General features: G+C 39.0%; 2 protein-coding genes across 5 annotated transcripts in view; one reads left to right on the forward strand and one right to left on the reverse strand.

Annotated features, from left to right (window-relative positions):
• Positions 1-10,858: 10,858 nt before the first annotated feature.
• On the forward strand, positions 10,859-14,910 carry SFR1 (SWI5 dependent homologous recombination repair protein 1). 4 transcript variants are annotated; one of them, XM_042863771.1, is made up of 5 exons: positions 11,192-11,224; positions 11,537-11,541; positions 12,161-12,276; positions 13,009-13,389; positions 13,603-14,910. In XM_042863771.1, exons 3-5 carry the CDS (start codon positions 12,181-12,183, stop codon positions 13,792-13,794), a joined length of 669 nt encoding a protein of 222 aa, XP_042719705.1. In that variant the 5' UTR covers positions 11,192-11,224; positions 11,537-11,541; positions 12,161-12,180; the 3' UTR covers positions 13,795-14,910. The 4 variants fall into 4 exon arrangements, with proteins under 4 accessions (XP_042719706.1, XP_042719705.1, XP_042719707.1 ...); XM_042863772.1 differs by lacking the exons at positions 11,192-11,224; positions 11,537-11,541 and adding an exon at positions 10,859-10,989; XM_042863773.1 differs by lacking the exon at positions 11,537-11,541 and having other exon boundaries at positions 11,209-11,390.
• A 48-nt stretch (positions 14,911-14,958) lies between these two features.
• CFAP43 (cilia and flagella associated protein 43) overlaps positions 14,959-23,647 on the reverse strand; it is a 45,077-nt gene continuing 36,388 nt past the window's right edge. The window contains exons 31-39 of the mRNA XM_042863551.1: positions 22,300-22,386; positions 21,931-22,019; positions 21,339-21,546; positions 20,573-20,685; positions 19,626-19,782; positions 18,669-18,833; positions 18,124-18,204; positions 16,472-16,625; positions 14,959-15,861 (exon numbers count right to left, since the gene is read on the reverse strand). Of these exons, the coding sequence (XP_042719485.1) occupies positions 15,704-15,861; positions 16,472-16,625; positions 18,124-18,204; positions 18,669-18,833; positions 19,626-19,782; positions 20,573-20,685; positions 21,339-21,546; positions 21,931-22,019; positions 22,300-22,386 (1,212 nt within the window). The 3' untranslated portion in view covers positions 14,959-15,703. The remainder of the gene's footprint in view (positions 15,862-16,471; positions 16,626-18,123; positions 18,205-18,668; positions 18,834-19,625; positions 19,783-20,572; positions 20,686-21,338; positions 21,547-21,930; positions 22,020-22,299; positions 22,387-23,647) is intronic.

Raw genomic sequence — 23,647 nt, forward strand, 5'->3', positions numbered from 1 at the left:
TTTGTTCTGTCGCTGGTTGTCCCTGTCACAGTACTGGCCTTTGCTCTGATCGTGAGAAAGCTGGCACAGCTGAAACTGTGATCCAGCTTCCTGCCACACAGGGCATTTTCTCTAAGATCTATAAGTACAAGGTCTATCTTTCTCGATTTCTATTGTTATATAAGGATTTTTACAGTTTTAGCATAAGCATTAATATATTTTACCTTTTATATTTTCACGTACGTTTGATTTTTATGCTTAAATTAAAATATGCAGAAATTATTTTTATTTTTTTATCATTATATCTCTTTCACAGTGCTTTTCGTTTGCATCTTGCTATGTAACCACAGCCTTTGTGGATTTCCTGTCATTTTTGTATGCCAGCACTTCAGCGTTTTTGATTTCACATCTGTATCTCACAGCTGGCACAGAGCTCCTGACCATACAAACAGTCCTGTAGAGATGGAACTACAGAGCAGACCCACAGTATTCAGCAGTCGCAACAGAGACTCATCATTACTCTTAAGAAGCCACTTGGGAAAAAAACAGAGATTAGGGTTTAAATGAGCCAGTCTCCACTTTTTTTACTGTTGTTGTTTTTCGTCTTGCCTGAGTTGATTAGGAACAGAAGTAAAAGCTGGAAACCATGGCTGAGGCTGCAGAACAGTTAGAGTCACACCATTTATCAATAGCAAGGAGAACAAATATTTGAACTGCACTGCTGAAGTTGAAATTCACAGCTAGCAGTTCAATAACAAGAGTTTTTCAATCAGTTTTAGGATTCTCTCTGCTCTTTAACGTAGAGCATCTTTCAGTTTGTAATTTTCTTCTTACGTGGGTTCAAAACAGGATTTGGCATCAATCATTGCAATTTTCTTTCTGCTTCCATTCCCCCATGTCTCCAAGCCTCCCACCTTTCCTTAGAGATCATGCTACTGCAAGCAAATCTCTAGCCAGACACACCTTCCCCATACAATACAAAGCGATACACTAATTCCAACCAAGGTCTGTTCACTGAAGGATAAATAGAAAGAAAATTTGTGACCCAGCAGAGAGCTGAACAGATGCCAGTCTGTGGTATTTCCACCTGAACTAGTCCTGCTTCAAAGGAGCACAACGGGACATCTGCCCATGTTTATTGGTGCAGCAGTACCAACAAGTGATACCACCTGCAGAAATCAGGCAGCTCTGTCACAAATGCTGGTCTCGCAGTTCATGCAGAGTTAGAATTCAGATATCTGAACTGCTGCATTGCCCACAACTCATCTAACTAATCTGTAACTCGTATCTACAATCAAAATGACAATGTCAAGATGGCAACTGTATGGCAGCTCTCCAATACACCAGATTTAATTGGGATACTTTCATTTTCTGCAGGACTCCTATGTCTTCTGGAGGCAAGAACACATCTTTATTTTTAACTGCTGACTTCATGCAGTTCTCATGATGGTTAATTGGAAAGAAGATTCTACGTTTTCTGTGATCATACTGCCTTGCACAGTGGGGCTTTACCTGGAGTAGCTCAGTGTTATTGTAAAAGATGCCACAATTTCAGTTACAACAAATAAATCAGTGAGGATATAAACAAAGAATATACAGAGAAGATAACAAGCAGTAGCTCACTTTACCACAAGAGCTTCTTAATGTAATCTGGCTGCTAGGCTCAGCACAGCTAATCTTTTGCTTCTTGACCTCCCCAGTTATGGCCATACAGGGATTCTATCACTCACACAATGTTGCCTTCAAGAGGATCTCATTTTACAAACCAGATTTCCTTGAGTACTAAGAATCTTTAAAATCATAAGGAAAAGGAGAAATGGCAGCATGATGACCAGTATACTGCACTGTTCAGCTGGCATGGGAAAACCTTGGGGTAAAAGAAAGCTTTTACTTTCTGTTGTTTTATTTTCTGTGTTGCTTGTCCCAGGACTTGAACTTCAGGCTACCAGACAATTTTGGAAATAGTTCTAAAACATCTGCAAGTGAACACTCAAAACTTAGAGCCAAGATACTTAAGTAGCCTTTACTTCCAGTTTGTGGCAGATTTTCTGACTTAGCTCTGAGTTTTCTGGCTATGCCCATCTCTATTTCCACATCTCTGATCAAAAAGTCCCTTTTCTTACCCAAAGTACAGAACTATTGCCTTTTCCAAAAGCTGAGGCTTTTGTGCATCAGCAAGATGACTAGCTGGAAACTTAGCTGTCATTCAGACTCTTCATTTCAAAGTGATTCATGAGACCTGTGATAACATGCAGTCTTTCCTCATCAAAATCAAGGCACCTTGGGCTCATCTTTACTCTGTACTTTATGGATTTCAGATATACCTGATGGGGTGGATCTTTGTGGGTATATTTAGTGTCCCAACAGGGCTGCCAGATATGTGTTATGGTCGATACCTTGCTTACCCTGCATCTGCAAAGGAAATGCTCTTTGACTCCTACTTTATTAACTTCCATGATTCAAGTTGTCAGCTGAAGGCTTTGTAATCTCTAAAAACACTTTCAGTTTCCAGCACAAAGAGTTCAGAACAAAATAACAGTCTTTGTTAGGTCATCATGGGTCAAATGCAGTGGTGACAAGACATGAAGAATCCTCACAAACAATTAAGTGTGTGTATGTCTGGAGTTTCCTCCACTGGGTTTATCAAATCGAGTTTCTCTTGCAAAAACAACCTACTGACAAGAAGCTCAGCAAGAAAATTCCACTGCTCCCCCTTCTGACAGAATAACATTTGCCTAAGCCAGTAAGGACATTGCGAGTCTGCATACATTTGGTCTGAGGTATATGTGTAATTTGAAGTATACAACATTGTACAACTATAGAAAAATAAGAGTAAAAAAGCCTTCAAGCAGGTATTTAGTCCATCTTCCTGTCCCATGACAGATTTTTCATTAAAAGATTTCAAAAACATACAGACGTTTCAGAGCCTCCAAGGCAACCCAGTCTGCATCTCACTATGGTGACTGATACAAAACGTCTGGGGAGTTTCAAACCAAGTATCTCTTGCTTCAGCTGAGGATCACTTTCCCTCTTCCATTCACAGTGTAACTTAGCAACTTTTTTTTTTTTTTTTTTTTTGGCATCCACCTTTTACGTATTGGAATAACATAGCCATAGATGCCAGCAGGGGTCTGAACAGCAGACTGTGCTTTTCCTGCCCCAGCAACTTTCCCCAGATCACTGTGAATGAACTAATCACTAGCCTTCACGGGGACTGCCCACATGCTTAAAGTAAAACGCATATTTAAATATCTTGCTGAACTGGGGACTTCATTCCCAGCATGCCCAAGGCTGTTTAACACACGCTGGTCTAGTTTAATTGCACGATTCTTCAGTTAATTGCTGTTTTGACAATAACAATCTGGCAGCTTTGCAGATGTCTTTAAACTTGTAACTGCAGGTAAAAACTACCACATCTTGCTGGTAAATGACAACCAGTGCCAAACTGGTGAAGCTCATATACCTGACCAACAGACAGTGCTTAACTTTTTGTTTCATTAGCTAATTACTTAAGCAGTGCAGGCATGAAAACTGCTTTGGAAACTGATTTTCTTAATATTTCCAGAAGCAAATTATTTTGTCAACCAACAGATGTATCCAATACCTAATGCTTACTGAGATACTGATACATACGCATATCCCCAGACTCGTGAATAGGTTTTGATACCCCTCAATCTCAGAAGAAAAAATGTGGGAGACAGAACATCTGCAACAGCCAATGCACTCCAGAAATATGCAAACAAAACAAAGAAATGAACAAGCCAACACATGCACATAAAACATTAAAATGAAGCATAGAAAAACAGAGATCAAGTGAGAATAAATGCAATAGAAACAGAGACTGAGCAAATGCCAGAGTCAAGAGCAGTCAGCTCACATGGGGAGGTCAGTGAACTGCAGGTGGGATTGGAGTTTAGAGGGACTACCAGGATGACACACTCCTACTCTTCTTTTCTTTACAGTAGCTATTTTCAGCACCAGTGGAATCCCTCTGCTTTCCCTAAAACAAATACACTGTGTCCAGACAGCTGAATAAACTAGTGAAAAAAGACAACAAGCACTTAGGAGCAAAGAAGTGTACAGTGTAATATGAGGATGTACGGCTCCCAACTTACAAACAGCTTAATCATAAACAAACAGATGATCAAATACAAGAAATCGTTGGTTGTGCATTTGTCTGTGTGCAAACTGATTCTGGAATATTTCTGTACCAAGCATCCAAGGAACTTCCAAGACAATAAAGAGTACTTTAAAGAATTAGAAATAATACCCTATGAGTGTCCCTTGAATGCACTGTTTAATGTTTTAACCAGGATCTGCAGTTTTAAAACATCAGTGGAAAAAAACCAGCAATAAACATTCAATCAAATTCAGTGAAACCAGCAATACAAAAATGAAATGGGTTCATGTGTTTTTGGTGTTTCAAAAAAGTGCAGCAATAAGAGCAGCAAAAGAGCTTATCACAGTGATTTCAGAGTGTGCGTATGGCGCTCAGCATCACAGCTGTGATACAGTTTCTGCACATACTTTTACCTTTCTAAGTAAACCTAAATATTCTTCTGTAAGATACAGAAAACCAACAGTTAGAGCCAGGCACACGAGCTGGTAACACAAAGCAAAAAAAGAATTTCTCCTTCCGGTTTTTAGAGAAAAGCTTAAGACAGGGAAGTGCTGGACTAGAGCTACCTCAACAGCTTTCACACTTCATTTTAGAAAGGGAGAATCTTGCTTACAGGTAAAAAAATAAATAAATAAATCTGAAATAAAGTTTATTGTTGATACTGTCACGAAACAAAACAAACTACATGGCGCAGACAACAATACTCTTGATTACACTTCATACCCACGTTTCACACATGACTAAGTGGGTGCACCTACACATGCATTGCTGATCTTAGAAAAATGAAGGATCCCACAGAGGAGTCTTCTACCCAGACATCAGTGGGGACAGGTGAAGGTTAGTCATGCCCAGTCCCACATGCTCAAGAGGCAGGGCACACGTTAGGTAATGCTCCAGGATGATCTGTGATCTATCTGTTGATCTCACAGCTGCAGAGTCTTTCAAGAGAAAACCTGTCAATGCATTCCCATGCGCTGAGTTACCACCGAGTATTTAGCAGTGATGAAATTCCATATTCAGGCATATGTTATCCAACACAATGTTTGTCATTAACTCAATGAAAAATGCACTAAGCTTGAAAGCATTAAAACCAAAGTAACTCTCCTTTCAGCTGTAAATGGACATTTCCAGTTGCAGGAGTGGCATGACTGCCATCAAAGAGGCTGACAAAGAGAGCTTCTTCCATGACTACTGACACATGTGACAGATGTTACTGATGCCAGGACTTCAAAGCTGTGTGGTCCACTGACAGGAAAAAGCCCCCAGATAAAGCGTGGATAGCAATTTCTAATCTGGCTCGCCAAATAATTTTCTTTCTTAGTATCATTCCAGCTCTCCTGGACAAATGTTCTCCACACAGAGATGCTGAGGGGACTGGTTGCACTCTTCCACATTACACTGATACAATCAGCAGCACTTGAAGTATCTCAACACCACATGAAACAGTGCTGTTAGCTGACCCCACCTGACACACTTCTGCTAACTTCCACGAGGACAACAAACAGCCTTGCAAAAACCCACTTCTGCAGACATTCACCACAAGGCCAGTTCTGCTCCACTTCACAGAATCACGGGTCGGATGGGACCTTTAAAGGTCAGCTAGCCCAACTCCCCTGCAATGAACAGGGACACCTACAGCTACATTTCAGGTCAGGAGGAGGTTTCACCATGGCCTCAAATGTCACAAGGACTAAATCCAACCCGTTCACATAGTATGAAATTAGTACAATGTCTATAACTCTCTAGTAAAGCTCTTTCCATATACCTACATGGAGAAAGGAGTTCAACATAGAGTTATTTCAGACATAAACACAAAAAGGAAATTGGCACTGAAATTACTTTGTAAATAACCAGAACAAAATCATTACAGTTAGCTCACAAACACTGAAATAAACAGTTTGAGAAGAACCAATAGCTGACACAGACCATGTATTTTACTCAAGAAACTTAGGACAGCCAAAAAGTCTCAGCACATGTATTTCATGCTGAACAGAATGGGACAGAAGCATTCTTGTTGCTTCCTCACAGCTGAGCATTTTGAAGGAATGACTGAAAACAAGTATTTATTTAGTTCTCACTGTCTGTAAGTACCTTAAATCTTTTGACTTTTAAGAATTTGCTTCAATCTTTATATTAAAAAGTGTGTTTCCTACGTTTTCACAATTGCTGATGCTTTTCCTAATCTAGCTGTGCTCAGAAGGGATTTTGTTTGCACAAATAATAAACAGCCATACCCCATCAATTACATCAATAATAATACTTCAATTATTAAGTAAGTTATTAACAGGAAAACAAAACAAAACAAAAACAAAAACCCTTTCAACCAGTTCTCCCACAAGTATTTTGGATTCTGAGCCTGTCTGCAGTATAAGCATAGTTATGTATTTGACAGCACTGCCACTCTGAAGCCTCAGCTAATTAAATGGCACTTTACTGTCACCAGTATCCAAAGATGCAAAATTCTCTGTATGCCTCATTCATATTTCATCCTTAGGAAAACACCTCTAAGTTTTTACTTCATAAGAGTTTCTGTAGCCACTTACCTGTAGGTAAGTGAGTTATTTTGTTTCTTAGTAACACGGAGGAAGTGTATTTTCAGATCCTGCATGCTGACACAGCAGTTTGGGAGGGAATGAGGTGTGGCTCAGTATTACGGATATTTTTCTAAAACAAACCATAGCGAGGTTTGGTGAAGTGGTAACAGACAAGAATCACTGATGTCTACCTTCAGAGCCACAGTGAGACCCCAGGAGTTCAGGAAGAATGTAAGGTGTGCATCTCCATGTGTTCTTACCTGCTTGCTGCAGCATTTGATTGGCATGCGAGCACAGCACCCACTGGGTAGTGCATGTTACCTGTAGTCCTGCAGTCTATGGGTAACAGACCTCAAATTATCTCCATCTACACTTGCAATCAAGCCACGTCCGAGCTTTTAGTTTCACCAGTCAGTAGCACAGGTAAATGTTACAGTGGTGGTAAAGGTTACAGTGTGAAATGAACTTATGTACAAGGATGTCAGAAAAAGAAGCAGCTCTTCAATCTCCACTACAACCCACGTCATGCAAATACACTCAGTGTAACACTGCAATGCCACGCAGTAGGTAAAGAGAGAGACATTACCAGTTTCTGAACTTTGGCTTTACTATGCCTCAGCCGAGCTCCTAATGACCCTGCTCAACTGAGCGATGCCCGTCTCTCTCAGAGAAGATTGTGTTCTGCCAAACACCAAGGAGTCTACTTTTCCCCAGTAACAGCTTCTGTTACTTGAAGACATGGAACATTAAGACACCAAGACCAAGCCAGATTTCACCCACAATTTCTCCAAGAACTTCTCCTCTCCAATCTCATTCTAAAAGTTGAAACAGGCTTTTTACACCAGGATGTAAGCAAGCCCAATTTAACAACTACCTTGAGCAAGCATTACAGGGCAGAGAGATGCATGTTCCTTTAGAAAAACAACCTCTAATACCTTTAACACAAAAATACGATTAGAGCACCGCACACAACAAAAAGCTGTACCAGGTACTAGTCTGGGCATAGGTTTAGATTCAAAAGGCTTAAATTTTCTTAAAATAATGACCATTCAGTTCTCCACCAAAGACAAGAAGACTGAAGGTCTGTTTATTGTTTCCTTTTACTGCCTGCTAGTCTCATAAAGACTTCAAACACTGTAATTTTTGGCAGGACTGTGTCAGAGAAAATCCCACATACGAAATGAAAATAAAAGACATTCTTATGTTGTTCCCTTTTTATTAGCTCTGTGCCTCACCCACTTGGTTATTCTCGCATGCAGCAGCAAGAACTGGAAGACCAACTCAATTGGCACTTATATTATTATCATTTGTACTGGCAAATTGCAGTACCTCTCAGCTACAATAAATTAATTCAGTTTTTCCTTTCAAGACAGGTACCTTGAAAATGGAAGGAAAAAATAAGGGGTTGTCCAAGCAAGCCCCGAGTTGCACAGCAGAAAAGGCAGCACGATTCTACTCTTGCTTTAGCTTTATGCTGATAACATTCTAGTGACTTCAGTGTAACTACTGGACGTTTACAGCATTACAAGTGCAGAATCCATATCTCAAGGTCAAATTCTATTGCAGTCTAAACTGGTTTTACTCTGGGAATCTAGCAGCCATTCCTTTAAAATATTTAAACAGCTATAAACAAGTCAGAACATTTTTGAGGAGTGAATTGCAGCCAGTAAAAACACAGCCCAAGGCCTATGCTGAAGTGGGTGGGAACTGAAAAATTTCTGCAGCAGTTAGTGGTTGGACGCTCACAAACACTCCACCCTGCTGCCTCAGGCAAGAGAAAACATGTAGACAGTGCAGAATACTTCATGCGTCAGGATACATCATTTGGCTTTAAGCAAGATCAATAGATTTCAAAAAATAAGAAAAGGGAACAATGCATAAGTGCCTCAAGACTTAGTATGTTGGCTAACATCTCTGTTACTCATGGGCAATGCTTAGAGAGAAGAGGCACAACTGTTGTGCCCAGCAAGCTGTGCAATGGAAGTTCTGGCACTCTAAAAACATTTCTGGTGCTCTGGAAGAGAAGAATCTGTAAAGGTCAACCCAGAGCCAGTATCCTTCACTGTTTCTCTCCACTTTGGATGTGCTACGATAGATAATGCCACAGGAGCCCATAACATGTTCTTATCATGTTAGCACTGATGTTTAAGTACTACTGCTCCTCTAGAAATGTAAGGTTAATGAAAGAGACCTTAAAAAGAGAACACTTGTATAGGTGAGTTGTCTGCCATTCAACTGGTGTAAACTGAAAAAATCCAATCAATAAAGCCTCATCACTGGAAAAACAAATAAAACCAAGTAGTAAGCTTTCAGGGATGTCTTTCATGGAAACAAGTTTCTCTGCTTTCCTCTGAAGGTATGCTCAGCAAACACATCTCACTAACTGTATTACCCAGTGCTCAATTTCCTATAATTTTTTTCTTTAATTTTGCATAACTCAAACTATTTTGACCACAAAATGAATAAAAAGTAATCAAACAACAGCTATTATAATGCTTAACTGTATGCACATATTGGTGAGCTTAACTGAACTGTTGCAAAATGCTCTACAGCATGCCATAGACGTGCTGGTATGGTAACACATAGATAATTTCTTTTTCCTTTTTGAGAGGAAGATGTTGGTCTGACTTCTGTTTGCCGTTGTTAAGATGTGGATAACACAATTATCAAATACTACTGCATTTCTGCAATAAAAGTTCTGGACAGAGACTGAGATGACTCCAGCTCCCAGCGCAGTCCCAGGCCTCCTGCCCAATCCTCAGCCAGTCACGTGCTTTTGCAAGACTGCTCACGCATGTAAGCACAAAGTAAATCCATATAAAAACTTCGTGCACACAGCTGAACACTTAACACTAATCTCAAGCAGAACCTCCTCCTAGAGCCATTACCTATCAGTGAACACTGATAATAGTTTCCTTTTCTCTCCTCTCTGCATTACGTTAAATACATGAACCTTACATGTGGAGCCATCCTTCAATATTTACAGTCTCAAGCTCACTGGAATCCTTACCTGGGGTGGGGCACATGGGCGTTGCTCTAATAAGGCAGCAATGATAATACACGAGATGACTTTTTCATGCGTTATGTTCTTGTAAAATCTTACTGGAATCTCAGCTGGCAAACGATCTAAAATCTTAAGCTTTCTGTTGTTCTTGTGCAACTCAACTGCTAGCGTGTCTGTGCAACAGAGCATGAGTAATTTAAAATGGGACCATCCCTGAGACAGAAGGAAACATGTTGTGAAGTTGGAGACATGTTGTCTCAAAGCTCCAGTGCATTTGAAATTCAGCTGAATTGATCCATTTGCAGGAGTTCCATGAGCAATTTCACTACTTCACTTGAAAAGTCCACTTTTTTTTTTTTTTAACATACTTTAAAATATATGACATGAGTTTAGCTGTAATAAACTATCAAAAGCACCAGGCCACACCAAAGTTTAAAAACGCCTCACAACTGCCTCAAGCAACAGGGGAGATACGACATTGTGTTTTTGCTGCACAGTTACAACTGATCATATGGTTTAACTACATAACCTAACTTCAAACATTTGGTAAATACATATTCGCTAATATTCCATGTGGCTAAACATTTGTTTCACACAGTCAAGTAATCTAATGGCGTTCCGATCTCCCAGACCAACTCACAAAAGGGTTGTGAATGCTTTGATACCTTTACTGTTAACGTTCTGAGAGAAAAAGGCTCTACTGTCACTATAAAATTCTATTTGAAATAAGCAAGCATGCCTAGGGTCAAACTAATGTCTCCTATACTGAGCTTACTCATCTCAGTGCTATCTTGTCTCCACATAGATGGAAGCCCAGCATCCTCCTCTATTGCTGCACAGAGCAATCAGGCAACAAATTACTGCCATTCTGCTACAGAAATAAAGAGCACGACCTACAATCTCTGTGCAGGTGTGCCTGCTCCATGTGCTCAGCTGTGACCAATGCAGCAAGAGGGCCTGATACAAGTGGGAGCAATCACCACTATGGTCATTTTTGATCGTTTCCTCAGTCCTGGCACAGCTGTGCTGAATAAATAAATCCTATACAGATCAGTATAGTGAAATATGAAAGTCTGCTGGGAAGCGTGCAGCTTTTCCCCTTCTATGAGGAGACAGCATCTGATGTAGAAGGTGCTTTGTGGGAAGCAGAGCCGCGGCTCCCTTAGCAGTGCTGAAATCCCAGTCAGACTTCAGCCTACCACTGCGCCGTGGAGTGCGCCATGTTGAGACCCCTCTCCCTGAGGCAGGAGTACGTGCAGCAAGATGGCGGCCAGTCTCGATCAAGGCCTCGGCCAGAAGGCAGCGTGTCCATGCTGGCCTAGCAGACGCAGCAAGCTAGCCCAGCTGCAGCGGTAAGCGCGTATCGGATCTACGCAGATATCCTGCACTGGGTATTCCACAACTCCGGCCCCGCCCAGCACCTCCACGACGGATGCGGGCCTGCATCCGCCCGATCACAACCTTAACGCGCCCTCCCGCACCACGCACACGAGCCTCACTCCGCCTTTCCCCGCTCGCAGCCCTTCGCGCCCCGCCCACTGCCCGGAAGCGGGAAATTGAAGCGCAGCCGGCGGGTCGCTCGGCTCGGTGAGGAGCTGCGTGCATTGTTTTGCTTGGCGCGGGGCGCAGCGACGGGTGGTTCCTGCGGGTTGCTCTTCTCTTCGGGCTGCTGAACCCCGGCCTTCCTCCTTCCTTAGCTTCTCTAGAGGGTGGAAGGCCTCTTGGGGGGAGCTGCCGAACGCGGTTCCGCGGCGTAAGTGGGCGGGCAGGCAGCGCCAGGGGCCGGCCCGGCGTGCCAAGCGCAGCTCTGAGGAGCGGGATTGCTTGCAGGATTTTAAAGGGAATTCCGTTTTGAGGTTCCTAGTTACAGTTTTTAGGTAAGCTGAGGCTGCGGCTGCAGCTCGGTCATTAGCAGGTGGCTCATGAGCGCTGTGCGAAGTCACGCTGAAATCAATGTACTGTTGGCTCGTGCTGAGAGGTGTGCCGCTTCCATTCAGGAGCATACGGGGAATGTGGACTTGGACTCTAAATTTCCAGCTGTGTGGCGGCATCCCCAGAAGGATGAAACGAGGCAGTGGGTTATTTCATGCATCTGAGTACCCTGTTACTATTTTTAATGGAAAAGGTTGATCACACAGATGGACTACAAAAATCTTGTGGCTCCCAGCAATCCTTTATCGCTGCTCCGGCTGCCCTTCAATGAATGGACTGGTTCTGAACAACCTGGCTTTGTAAAGGTTGTGCCTTTAAGTCAGACATGCAGCAGGGATCACTGAGGTTAAGAAAATACAGTTTATTTGGAGTAAGGGTTTTTGATGAGTTTGATGTTGTAGGATCTGACCTTTGATTTACAGGCATACTAAGTCCAAGTGGTTCATAAGTTCTCTTGCTCCTCTGTAATAGTTTGTAACCATTAGAAAATAAACCCTAGTATTTCTTACCAGAGCTTTTTACTTATTTCTGCAGCCACGTGGCTCGCTATAATCAGGTGAGAACAGCAGCACCCAATTTGTTTTTCAACAGGAACTGCTATCTGCCTTGAGATGGAGGAAGCAGCGTGTGATAAATTGACGTCTTTGTGCCATACACCAAAGGATTCTGGGACAGCAGCTCCACAGAGGACTAGTTCAGGAAAACAGGTATAGAAACTTAAAGGTCCTACTTTTCCTGGTTCCCATATATGTAAAGTGACCTCCTGTGACTTCTACTTGCATTTGAAAATAGCACTCTCTGCTTTGGTGTTTCTCCTCCCACGCACTATAGTGAAGCACTCTTTTTTTTTGCCATAGTGCGTATCAGTGTAAACTGGAACTATGCTGGATGAGGCTAAATTGCAAATTATGTATATAGTTTTTATGTATATAGTTTTGACTTGTTCATGCCTTTAAGTCCCTTAAAAACAAACACTTAAAAACAAGTTAACAGATACTCTTAAGTAGTATATAGATGTTTTATACTAGTGCTAATAGAGGAAGTGTGTGTGTGGTAGGATGCAATGTTAAGAAAAAAATAAAATCCTTATCTCCATTAAACAAGAGGAGAAGTGGAACTAGCTGGAAATAGCCAAGTTGAATTATGCCATGTGTCTTTGCACAAAGACTAAGTGCATTAATGAGGGTTTACTTTAAGGATTATACACACGCACGTATATAAATAAACAAGGCAATACAGATATATATTTTTAGTAAATTGTTGCTGTGTGCAAACACACCTGAAAGGAAGAGGTTAACTTTTACGTTTGCAAAAGACGGTGACAATTCAGAAGTCTGTCTTACAGTTGTCTTTACTAATGACATATTCTGTATGGATAAAATGTTCTTTGAAATTTGATTGAAGACGAGTGTTTTTTTCTTGTTCTTCATTTTCTTTAGCCAATGAGTGCAACTCTAAGGGAACGATTAAGGAAAACAAGGCGTTCATTTAATGCTAATTTTACAGTGGCAAAGCGGCTCAAGGTAGATACTGAAGAAAAAGACTGTGCAGATGTTGACAGTGGGTGTCTGCCAAAGATAGGCATGGATTGTTCCACATTACAAGATGGTTCTGAATGCCCGGAAAGAAACTGCACTGTAAATACTTATTTCAAAAGTCCTTTACAGGAAAACAATCTCTGCGAATCAGCAGAGAACGTGGTAAGGGTTGATGTTAGTCAGCAGCAGTCCCTAGAAGAAAAAGTAAGGCTGATGAAACAAGTGAAAGATAAGGAAGAGCTACTTCGAAGGCTCAAACTGGTCAAGATGTACCGATCTAAGGTAAGGATGACCTCTAGAAAGCCCTTCTAAATCACTCTTTGAAGAGAAATTGAATGGTGTTGTTACTTATTGATTTAAGCCACATTTAATTGTGTAGTGTTTGTATATTAGCTCAGTTTAAACCATTTAATAAAAATAGATTTGCAGGGTACTAAAAGCATTTTTCATTTGCAGAAATGTTGCTGATTATTTTTTTCTTAATCCCAATTCTAGAACAACCTGTCTGAACTGCAGGCTTTGATAGTAAAATGGAGAAGCAGTACCCAGCTGATGCTGTATGAGCTGCAGTCTGCCTTTTCTGCAGATGGCAAGAAAGTGAGTCTCAGTCAGCTGATAGATACTTTTGGATTGGAAGACCACTTACTGCACTACAGCAGAACAGAAGAAGATTTTGTGGACACGTAACCTACTGGTGCAAAGCTTTCAATTACATGCATCAGCAAAAAAGACTGAATGGACTGATAAAATCCATTGTCTGATCAACACTTCTTTGTTTTGGTGAGAGTTTCTCATCAGAGCTTGTGAAACTGCATACTTAAACATGGTAGGCTGTAAAAACCATTACTTTATAGTGAAAACTGAATTTATGCAGACTGTTTTGGAAAACGGGCTAGAGAGCTTGGTTAGTGATTATTTTAAATAAAATGAAATCAAGTAATACTTTAATCAAACAGCTGTCTGCCTTGTACCTGTTAGTCTTCATGGTTTTAAGACAGAATGCAAGTTCAAATCAACTGTCACTTCTGTTGGTGTTTAGATGGGGAGAAGGGTTCAGTTCTTTGTTCATAGATACATCCTCATCTTCCAAACTTATTCCTGCTGCCAGTTAATGACGTCATTTTGCAAGTCAGGTAAAGATAATTTTTGTGTTAATATTCTGGAACTGCAATTAGCAATAATTAAAGCTATTAAGAACATCTAAGGGAAATATAATGGCACTGACCCTCGTCCAGACAGTTGTTTTTAGAGGAACTCTAGCAGCTTTTGGTAACAGAAAAAAAAAAATGTAATTACCATCTGTCTACTGTATTGGCTCATTTAAGAGCTGAGGCATTCTCTCTCCAAGGTTCTTCAATTACAGCATCATTTACCTTTCTGCAGTAACACTAAAGAAAACTCCAGCATTTCATTCCTTCTCCAATAAGCACTGCCTTCTCAAAATGTTTTACTCTTATTATTTCAACTTGAAATTGCTTATTTTCTCACTTCTATGTATGTAGTGTGGTGACTTGGCTGCTTTTGTTTTCCTTCTTTTATCCACTGTAACAGTATATAGACCTGTACTTGATCTACCACGCTTCCTGCTGTAAATATTTTTAACTACAACCCCATTCCTTATTTGCTGTAGTTTAACTGCTTTCTTTATATGTGGCAATTACTCATTAATAAGGAAGTAATTTTGTCCATACCCCAAGGGAAGTGGAAAGAAAAACACAGATGAAATAGTCTGTTTTAATGTTGTTAGGGCTCATTAAATTGAAGTTTGTAGCCACAGTTTACTTTCAGGAATACTGAGTGGCATTGCCCACTGGGAATTAATGAAGAACAACATATATTACTGATCACATTTTAGGTACTAATAATTCATTTCTTCTGCCTCTTTAACTTACTGAAACAAGATGATGGGACTTCCTTTTGGGGGCAGTTCTTTTTCCTAAGACCTTTAGAGAGTTTGGAATTCTGTTGTTTCTAAGGAAGTTTCAGCAAGAAGCAAAAAAGCATGCAGGAAGAATGGAGATGTATTTAGAATCCTTTAAAATCCTCTGAGGCGATTAAGCAGAAGTGTTTGTAATGCAGTCACAACAGAAGTACATTTCATTACAGGTATAGGATTTTGCTGAATCAAGATATCAAAGCTATTAATACTCTCACAGAGGAATAATTTTAGATTTTATGGGAATTTATTAAAGGTAAGAAAAACTGACACGAAGCGTGGAAAAGGGAGGCAAGTGGCAGATGCAGATTTACTGCTTTCTTGCAGTATTTCACAATATCCTACAACTGCATTCTAAGGAAATAGAATAGGTGTATTCCTATCATTCCTACAAGATAATCTTTCAGTTACTTTCTGTAATAAGCTATATGGTTTATATAATCAAAAGAGCAGAAATGCATCACAAAAGAAAAAAAATGTAGGTAAGACAAGGTACAAAATGTATGAAACAAACATGTATCCTTCAAAGTGATGTTATTTGAGAAGAAATAGAAGAACAGAAGATGGTACCAGAAGAAAATATTTGCTGAAAGACAAGTGCAGAGACAAAAGGTAGATTTCCAAATTTATATTCTTGTATATCTACCAGGATTGGGATTTTTAAAGAATAGGGAATGTTTTCGATCTTAATCTTTCAGCTTCTGCTTGAAGAATTCCAAGGTGTTTTTCCTGTTCCTCTATGAGACCTCGCAGCTCTTTCTGCTTCAAAATCTCCTGGTAACGCCGCTTTGCATTCCTTTCAGAAATATGCTGCATGTCTGCATAAAACAATATATGAGTCAGCCTATACATAAAGTGGATGCATAGTCTACAAATGTATTGGACTTGCTCAAGGGTCATTCCAATTTCTGTATAAAAGCAGCACACATTTTTCAAAAAGGCTCACAGTTGGGTTTAATGGTCTTTATAGTAGTGAATAAAAAAAAGTTTAAAAGGCACTGGCTGCACTTCCTTTATTTAACAAATACCCAATGCTGTGAAACTAATCATCTGACATTTGGAAGAACTATATAGCTTTCCTAATAAGGGATATCCTTTTTAGTTCCTCTGTTCCTTTAAGTATGTGAAAAGAAGTGTGTTGGACAGTCTTACAAATAAAGGTCTGTTGTATAATGAAGATATTAATGGCTGTAATATTTTGACTTTCAGTAATTAAATCAACTTCGGTTACAACAGTATCCATCTGTAGGAATGTTCTTATGTAAACAATGTTAAGATTGTCGTGGTAGAAGTACTGCTAATTATGCATGTGAAATAGTAAATAAACATTCCTTGCGCTTTAGGATGCTGATGGAGAACAGGACTGTCTAATGTTGGAGATACTTTCTAAATGTTCTTTGTGACTTAAAGTGCATTACTGCAACTCACCAGCTGCCTGATAGATATGCCTCCTTTCTGAAACAGACACAAGCATTTCCTTCAGGTCAAGGCTCAGCTCATAGTTTGCTTGCTCTTTTAAACTGATGCACTTCTCCAACTCTTTAATTCTCTTCTGATGTTTCTTCATATTCTTCTTGTGCAGCTGTGCGTTTCCAAATGAATAAAACAAATACATGAGATTATATGAAAGCTGTTAAAACTTTGGATGAAAGCCTATAGTCTTCAACACTGCATATTAGCTCTGTTTATTTCCATGTATTTGGATCTGACCAGTAGCACATTCTAGCTTTATTTTCACACTATTTCAGTATGCTTTAGAGTGTTTAAATAGGAGTAGCAGACAAGGAAGAAAAATGCATGGGTCAAGAAGAAAGATTAAATGCAGAACAGGCAAAGCAGGAAAAGGAAGTCAATGAAACCAGTGCATTGAAAGTTCTCTTTGGCTGCCAGATGCTGCAGAAGGTAGGGCTGCCATGCTGAAGACATCTGAAGGGCTGCAAAGGGATAAAGTCAATACTGAAGATTGAAGAGGAACTTAGAGAAAATGGCAGCTGATGTCATTTACAGTAAGCTGCAGAAAATCCAGTGGAATCCCTTAAAAACAAGAATAGCCATAAAATGTTAAAATAAGTAAGGAACTAATTGTGTCTGTGTTATTTTGAATATAGGAAGGCAGTGATACTACAAACAGACTTGCTGCTAGAGAGAAACACTAAGCAGTGAAGATTTGATACAAGACTTCATTAGAAAATAGAATAGTGACTTTTATAGACAGTGATCTGTAAGAAGTGTTAAGAAGGTCTGCGTTCAGATTTTCAAGAAGGAAGACATTTAATTCTAGGAACAAAGTAGATTCATGCCCAACTGCTTCCAAAGACTTCAGAGTTTTCTAGCTGGCTACTGGCTACAGTGCTGCTATGATGGCTCGTGGCAAGTTGAAACTATTGAAAGACAGATAAATAAACAACATAGCTATAGCACACTGGTTGCTCCAAAAGTAATGGAAATTCAACAGATGCAGAGAGCATAACAGCACTATTTGATAAATTCTCAGCTACAATGCACTTTAACAAATTCACCTCCATTAGCTGTGCGTTTTTACCAGTGATGAACAAGTGCCTGCATGCTATGCTCATATGAGGTGACCCACTGTTGTTGCTGCCACCACTGAAACACACCACCCACCACCTCACTGTGCTCACATCCACTATTTGGACTCCATCAACATTCAGCAAGCATCAATGACTGTCAGTGGGTGCCATTCTTCTGCACATGAAAGAATTCAATGACACACCTTTGCTTCCCTGTCAGATGCCAATCTGTCAGACTGCCCCTCTGCTGCCATCTGTCCCATGGCAACAACACATAGCAGAATATTGGTAGGAAGGTTCAGCCTCTACAGCCATTCTACCAACATCCACCTCTGACATCATGGACCAACATAATAACATAGGAAGCATTGTTTTCATGTCTTCATCAGCCCTCATATATTCATCCGTGTGTACTGTTGTGGTTACATTTCAACAGTCCTTGAGCTAGCTGAAGAGTTTAGTATGGCTACATCAGTTACCATCATTCCTTAAAAGCGTTTTTCCTAACACAGAACAGTTAGGATATGTCTCTGAAAGGAGGTGGTTCACCTTATCCATGACACCAAGAGTCTGCTCCATCACTGCGATGCGGTGGGCAATGTGGCTATCATAGTCCAGCATGGTTAGGAACTGAGAATGAAAAACAAATAAATCAGCTTGTCAAGCCTGTTTGTTAAATTGTGAAATTTAAAACAAACAAACAAAAAAAAAACTCAGTGTACTTTTCTGCAGTAAAAAACCTTACTTGTCATCATAAATGGACATTTTAAAGACAGGTTTTGATGCTGCAGGAATACTATACCATACAGTTGTTAAACAGCATGATTTCTATGATTTAATGCAAACAAAGACTGAACAAATTGTGTTTTTTTGTTGTTTGTTTGTTTGTTTTTAAAGCAACAGCAAAACACCAAACTATACTTTTATTTATAAGGTTATCTAAGCACAGAGGGCAGTCAAAAATAGGCAGTAGACAGATTTCTGTAGATGCAACATTCATCCTTTCACGGTACCAACCCACCAAATTAATAGATAAAAGCTTTGTGAAACAAAATTCACTGTGGTCAAAATGTAACTTAGAGAAAATAACTCACTAGCTGGCGATCTTTGGTAATAGGTAATGTTGCAATATCCCGAGCTTTCTGATTCAGATCTTCTATTTGCATTCTCATTTTCTTGTGCTCCCATTCCAGCTGAAATATCCCCTTAGAGAATTCTTTGCATTCCACCATGCTAGCAATTTTTTTTTCTACTTGATCCTGAAAATAGAGATTATTTTTAGTTAACACATTTCATGGGTTATGAAATAATTAGTTGCAACAAGGGCAAGGTGCCAAAGTTACTAGATTAAGTAAGGAAAATACACCATAGAATACACTAATTCCAGATGCTCTAGATGGCTATCTTTTGTGGAATTTTATTCCCTTTTGTGTCCCACATCACAGCCTTGGATCACAGAAGGAAAATTACAACAAAAACTACAAATAACATCACACTTCATCTTCTTATATTTTACAAGAACATTATAGCATTTCACCTCTGCAAAATACACACTTAAGGTACTCTGTAGTTATTACTGAATTATTTGTGCAGGAGCATGAAAAATAAAAACTTATAGTAGAATGCCTAATAAAAACATTAGCGAGTATGAAAAACTGTGAAAGTGATACTTACACTTGAAACCTTATATTAAAAGTTGCATTATTACTTTTTTAAATCTTACTGTAACCTAAGGTTCAACATGACTGTATGTTTGCCTTGAGGGAATTTTAGGGCTTGTGCCTGTAATAGTAATATTTTCTATTTGCAGCATGTAAGTGATAGTAGGTCTAAAAACTGTTTCATTCATCTGAATTGTATTGATCAAACATAAAGAAAGCAGTCCATGTTGCAATCTATATATAATAATAAAAGACATTACAAAATTCTCACCATCTTGTAGTTTACAGTTGACCTTATTGCTTTGAAACTAGATATTACAGAAAAAAAACCCAATCTCTGAAAGACAATATTTTATTTAAGAAACTTAAGCTTCCTCCCTCGTAAATTACCATGATATTGCAATTCAGTTCTTCAATAACACTCTTTTTAATGAAAATGGCATCAGCGTAATCTGGGATCTCAGTACTTTCAAATTCTACCTGTCCTTGTTTTAGCAAAAAGTGGAAAGTCAAATTCAGTTGAAATTTTATCTTCTCCTCCTGCAGCCTAAAATAGCAGAAAACAAAAGCAATGCTTAGTGATTGCAACTTGAATATATAAATCCTCCCATGATTTTCAAAATGTTTGGGTGGTAAATGCTGTGCTCAAGTGGGGCTTACTCTTCCACACCTTGTCTTTTATACACTCCCCAAATTACTTCAGAGTTGGCAACTTATTTCCATATATAAAGTTGTCCACATCTAGATTCAGGTTAACACACTCTAGCAGATGTTCTGAGAGAAAATGCCCTACCTGAACAATAATCTTAATAGTGATTGCCAAAGAAATGAAGGAGACTTCCAGCCAGCACCTCTTTTTTTTTTTTTAGTGCAATTTTCCTGAGGTTTGCTCCTGAATGACAACGAATATAAAAAATGTTGTATATACAAAAAACGAAAATCATTTCAGTGAAACCAGGTGTCATGTGACTGAGCAGCAAACTGCAAACAGGGGTGATCACTGTGGTTTCTCTGGGCCTACATGAGGAAAAATTAACTAGACCAACTAGCTCAACTATGGCCTTAAAGCCTTTTGGTAATCACTATTATGATGTATGATAGAGCTTTTGGGGTAGTGAGTTTGCATTGAAGACCACACTGCCATCCTTACTGACATCATTATTTAAAATGCTAAGGTAAGATTGGCTTCAGCCTGCTCACACATGCTGCAATCCTACCATACCTCTCAAATATCTTAGCTGACTTCTAGATAAAAGAACACAGCTGTGTAATTCTGCATGTGACTGTGATGCTGGAATATCAAAATGTAGCTGAATATAGAAAAGAAACAAAATTACCAAGTGAGTTCTTGGAAAATTTTTTCTATTTTTGAGCTCATCTTCTCATTGTCATCTATTCTTCTTTGGAGAAAGACCTCAATTTCTGCCAGAATTAGTGCCATCCATTTCACCTGAACAAGTGACATATGACATTCTAAATTTTCCCCACTTCATACGTTTGTCAGGATAAGCAAGAAGAGAAAAGATCTGAAGAAGACACACGTATGTATAAATATGCTGGCTCAGAGTCCTACGTTCTGATCAGAAAATTTATTTTGTCTCGTCAGATCTGTCTCTGGAGATAAGAGATTGCCACTTCTATGCTTTTAAGCTGAACAAATAGTCCACTAGAGCTTTGCAGAAACAGTCTCCATTAAGAATTGTTCCTGATGCTTTAGCAGTGGTTATGCATTGGTGCAGATATGGCATGCTAACGGAAGAGAAAGACTCTAAAAGATTATGAAAATGAAATCACTTAATAGTTTTTTTTAACATGAAGATAGAAATGTTTTAAAATGAAATCATACCAAGGTCACAAATATCCCTATCAAATGCTCTCATGTTAATATGGTAATGTTTGCTCTGAAGAACTAGAGCTGGTTTATTTTTTTGACACTTCTGTTATTCTGAATAGAAAGTGGCCAGACATAACCAACCCAATTAGATGCAGTTTATTTATGCTGCCTATTCACTTCACCACCAGCCTAGCATTATTTTTGAACTCCACAGAAATTTTCAGTATATACTTTGAAAAATATAGTGGCAAAATAAAGCATTTACATACCAGCTGCTCACTCTTGAATTTATTTCGTCTAGCTAGACAAAAACTTTCCCATATAGATGGGTCTAAGCCATTAGGCATGTGCTTAGGATTATCCAGTTCATCCATGGCTTTCATTAAACGGGTGAGTTCATCTTTGTAATCTTCAGCTGACATTGAAGAACTTCTAGAACAGGTTGCAGTGTCCAGACAGATTTCTGTCATTACAGTCCTAGTGTACATACACAGTACATACAGTATTTACTTTTATTCTTACATGAAAGAATACAACATACAACTATGAATATTTCATACTCTTAATTTCTTGCAAAGAAAAAAAAAGGTAAAACTACATCTTACACAAAATAAGAATGTTTATGAGAACTGATGATTATTTAGATTGCATTTTAAATGTATTTTGTGGTGTAAACCAGGAAATATACATACTCAAAATAACGATTGTTAGTATGATAGGAAATCAACTATTGCTAACCATCTAATAAAAAGAAGTCAATCTACTGATTACCACAATAATTGCTGATTATTTCAGTAAACCAAATCTTATTTTTGAAATATTAGTATTTGAACTATTTTAATCAGGGTTATTTATTCCTACCTTGGGCGACATTTGTAAAGTTCCAAAAGTTCATCAAGAAGATTAGCAGGAACATCAGCAAAATTCTTCCTAAAACCATATTCCAGATTCTAGGAGGGAAACAGAAAGCTTCCTGTCATCACAATGTGATTTTTTAAAAAGCAGCAACTTGTTCCTATCTTAGTTTACTTCATTAATGACTGAAATTAAGTAGTGATGAAAAATATATGCATATAAAACTTTCAGAAGTGGTCTAGATTTCCTCTGGAAAAGCATGCTTAGAAAACTGAACTCATACCACACTTAAAATACAGCATGTTCTTCTCATTACCAAGACACAGCAATAACAATTTTACTCCTGAATCTGCCTGTGCTTATCTGGAGCCTCACCTTATCTTCAGCTACTGCATTATCATATTGTTCTGTGTAAAAATCAATTTTCTTTCTTGTAGTCTCCACTGTTCTCGCAATCTTGACCTGTAAGAAAACCAGAGAATTTCAAGAATGAAACTCAGCCAGCAGAAGTACTGATAAAACTGACACCTTCTCAATTCTAGAGAAAGCTTTATGAGCCATTTGTAAGAGCCATATAATGCCTCCTTCAGAAAGTTATTTGTGGATACAGGTTAAAGGTGAACAGATACGAAATTCAAATATTCCACAAATAAGAAAATTGTGTATTTTAAGTCTTCTTTTTACATTTTGAATATAAAGACTACTGATGATATTCCTTCTTTCTTAGATATATAGATATTTCCTTTAGATCCTTAGATGTATAGATATTTCCTTTTCCTTTCATGTAATCCCAGTTAAGATTGGTCAAAAATTCTTAAACACTGGTCAGTGGAAGATTTTGATTCTGGAATGCTATTGCCCTGTTTGAATGCTCAATTGTTTAATCAAGGCTGTTTAAGTGTTTGTACTTCGCTTTGTTGCATTTGACAGTTCACATAAACGAAAAGATATGGCAATGGCAATATTTAGAAAGACTTTAAACGTAAGATGTATTTTGAAAAATGTAACTTGGTATACCCTTTGCTTCACATAATTTTAAAACTAGTTCATCCTATTCAGTGGCAGGGGGCTGGATGTCTACTTTGGAGCCAGTCCTTATAGCTGGCATAAAAACAGCTGCCTGCAGCTCCAATCAAAGAGATCTGTACAGGATGAGTTAGAGGTTTGACATGGGGAGGCAGTGTGGTCTCAGGAACACCTCCACAAAGTGGGCAAATGGGATAACATTGTCTCATGAGACAGAAGCAAACTGCAGACTACTGCTTAGATCCCATGAGTCAGATGGGTTTGGCAGGAAATAGAAATCACAAGTGTCAGACAAAAGCAGTACTGTGGGCAGCAAGCGCTTGTAGTATTGAAATCCAAATCTACTACTTGTGCTCCCCAGTCTTTTTGTTGACTGGTATATGGTTTGGCAAGGACTGGCAAACTCTTCAGGAGATGAAATTCACTGACAAGTCTAAAACCACTTTATACACTGTCTATGTTCTGCTTCAACAGTCAGGTACCCATGCTACCTCTACTTATGCTTTGAACTGGCAAATACGAGTCACATGGCCCTGGACTACATTAGCCAAGCCAGCAAAAAGTGTGATTCCTCTAAGCATTCTTTGTGTGCATTTTTCTAATGTAAATGGCAGTATTACTGGTCCTGTCAGCTTGATACTGGATACTAAAAATTACCGTGTATAACAAACAAATAGCAGCATGCCATTTTCAATGT

Source organism: Lagopus leucura, unplaced genomic scaffold (assembly GCF_019238085.1).
Source record: "Lagopus leucura isolate 7727_CA_CO unplaced genomic scaffold, USGS_WTPT01 Super-Scaffold_741, whole genome shotgun sequence".
NCBI lineage: Eukaryota > Metazoa > Chordata > Aves > Galliformes > Phasianidae > Lagopus > Lagopus leucura.

Coding starts and splice junctions, on each gene's coding strand:
- SFR1 (XM_042863772.1), top strand. CDS start 12,181: ATGGAGGAAGCAGCGTGTGATAAATTGACGTCTTTGTGCCATACACCA. Junction 12,277..13,008: donor GGACTAGTTCAGGAAAACAG/GTATAGAAACTT, acceptor CATTTTCTTTAG/CCAATGAGTGCAACTCTAAG. Junction 13,390..13,602: donor TCAAGATGTACCGATCTAAG/GTAAGGATGACC, acceptor TCCCAATTCTAG/AACAACCTGTCTGAACTGCA.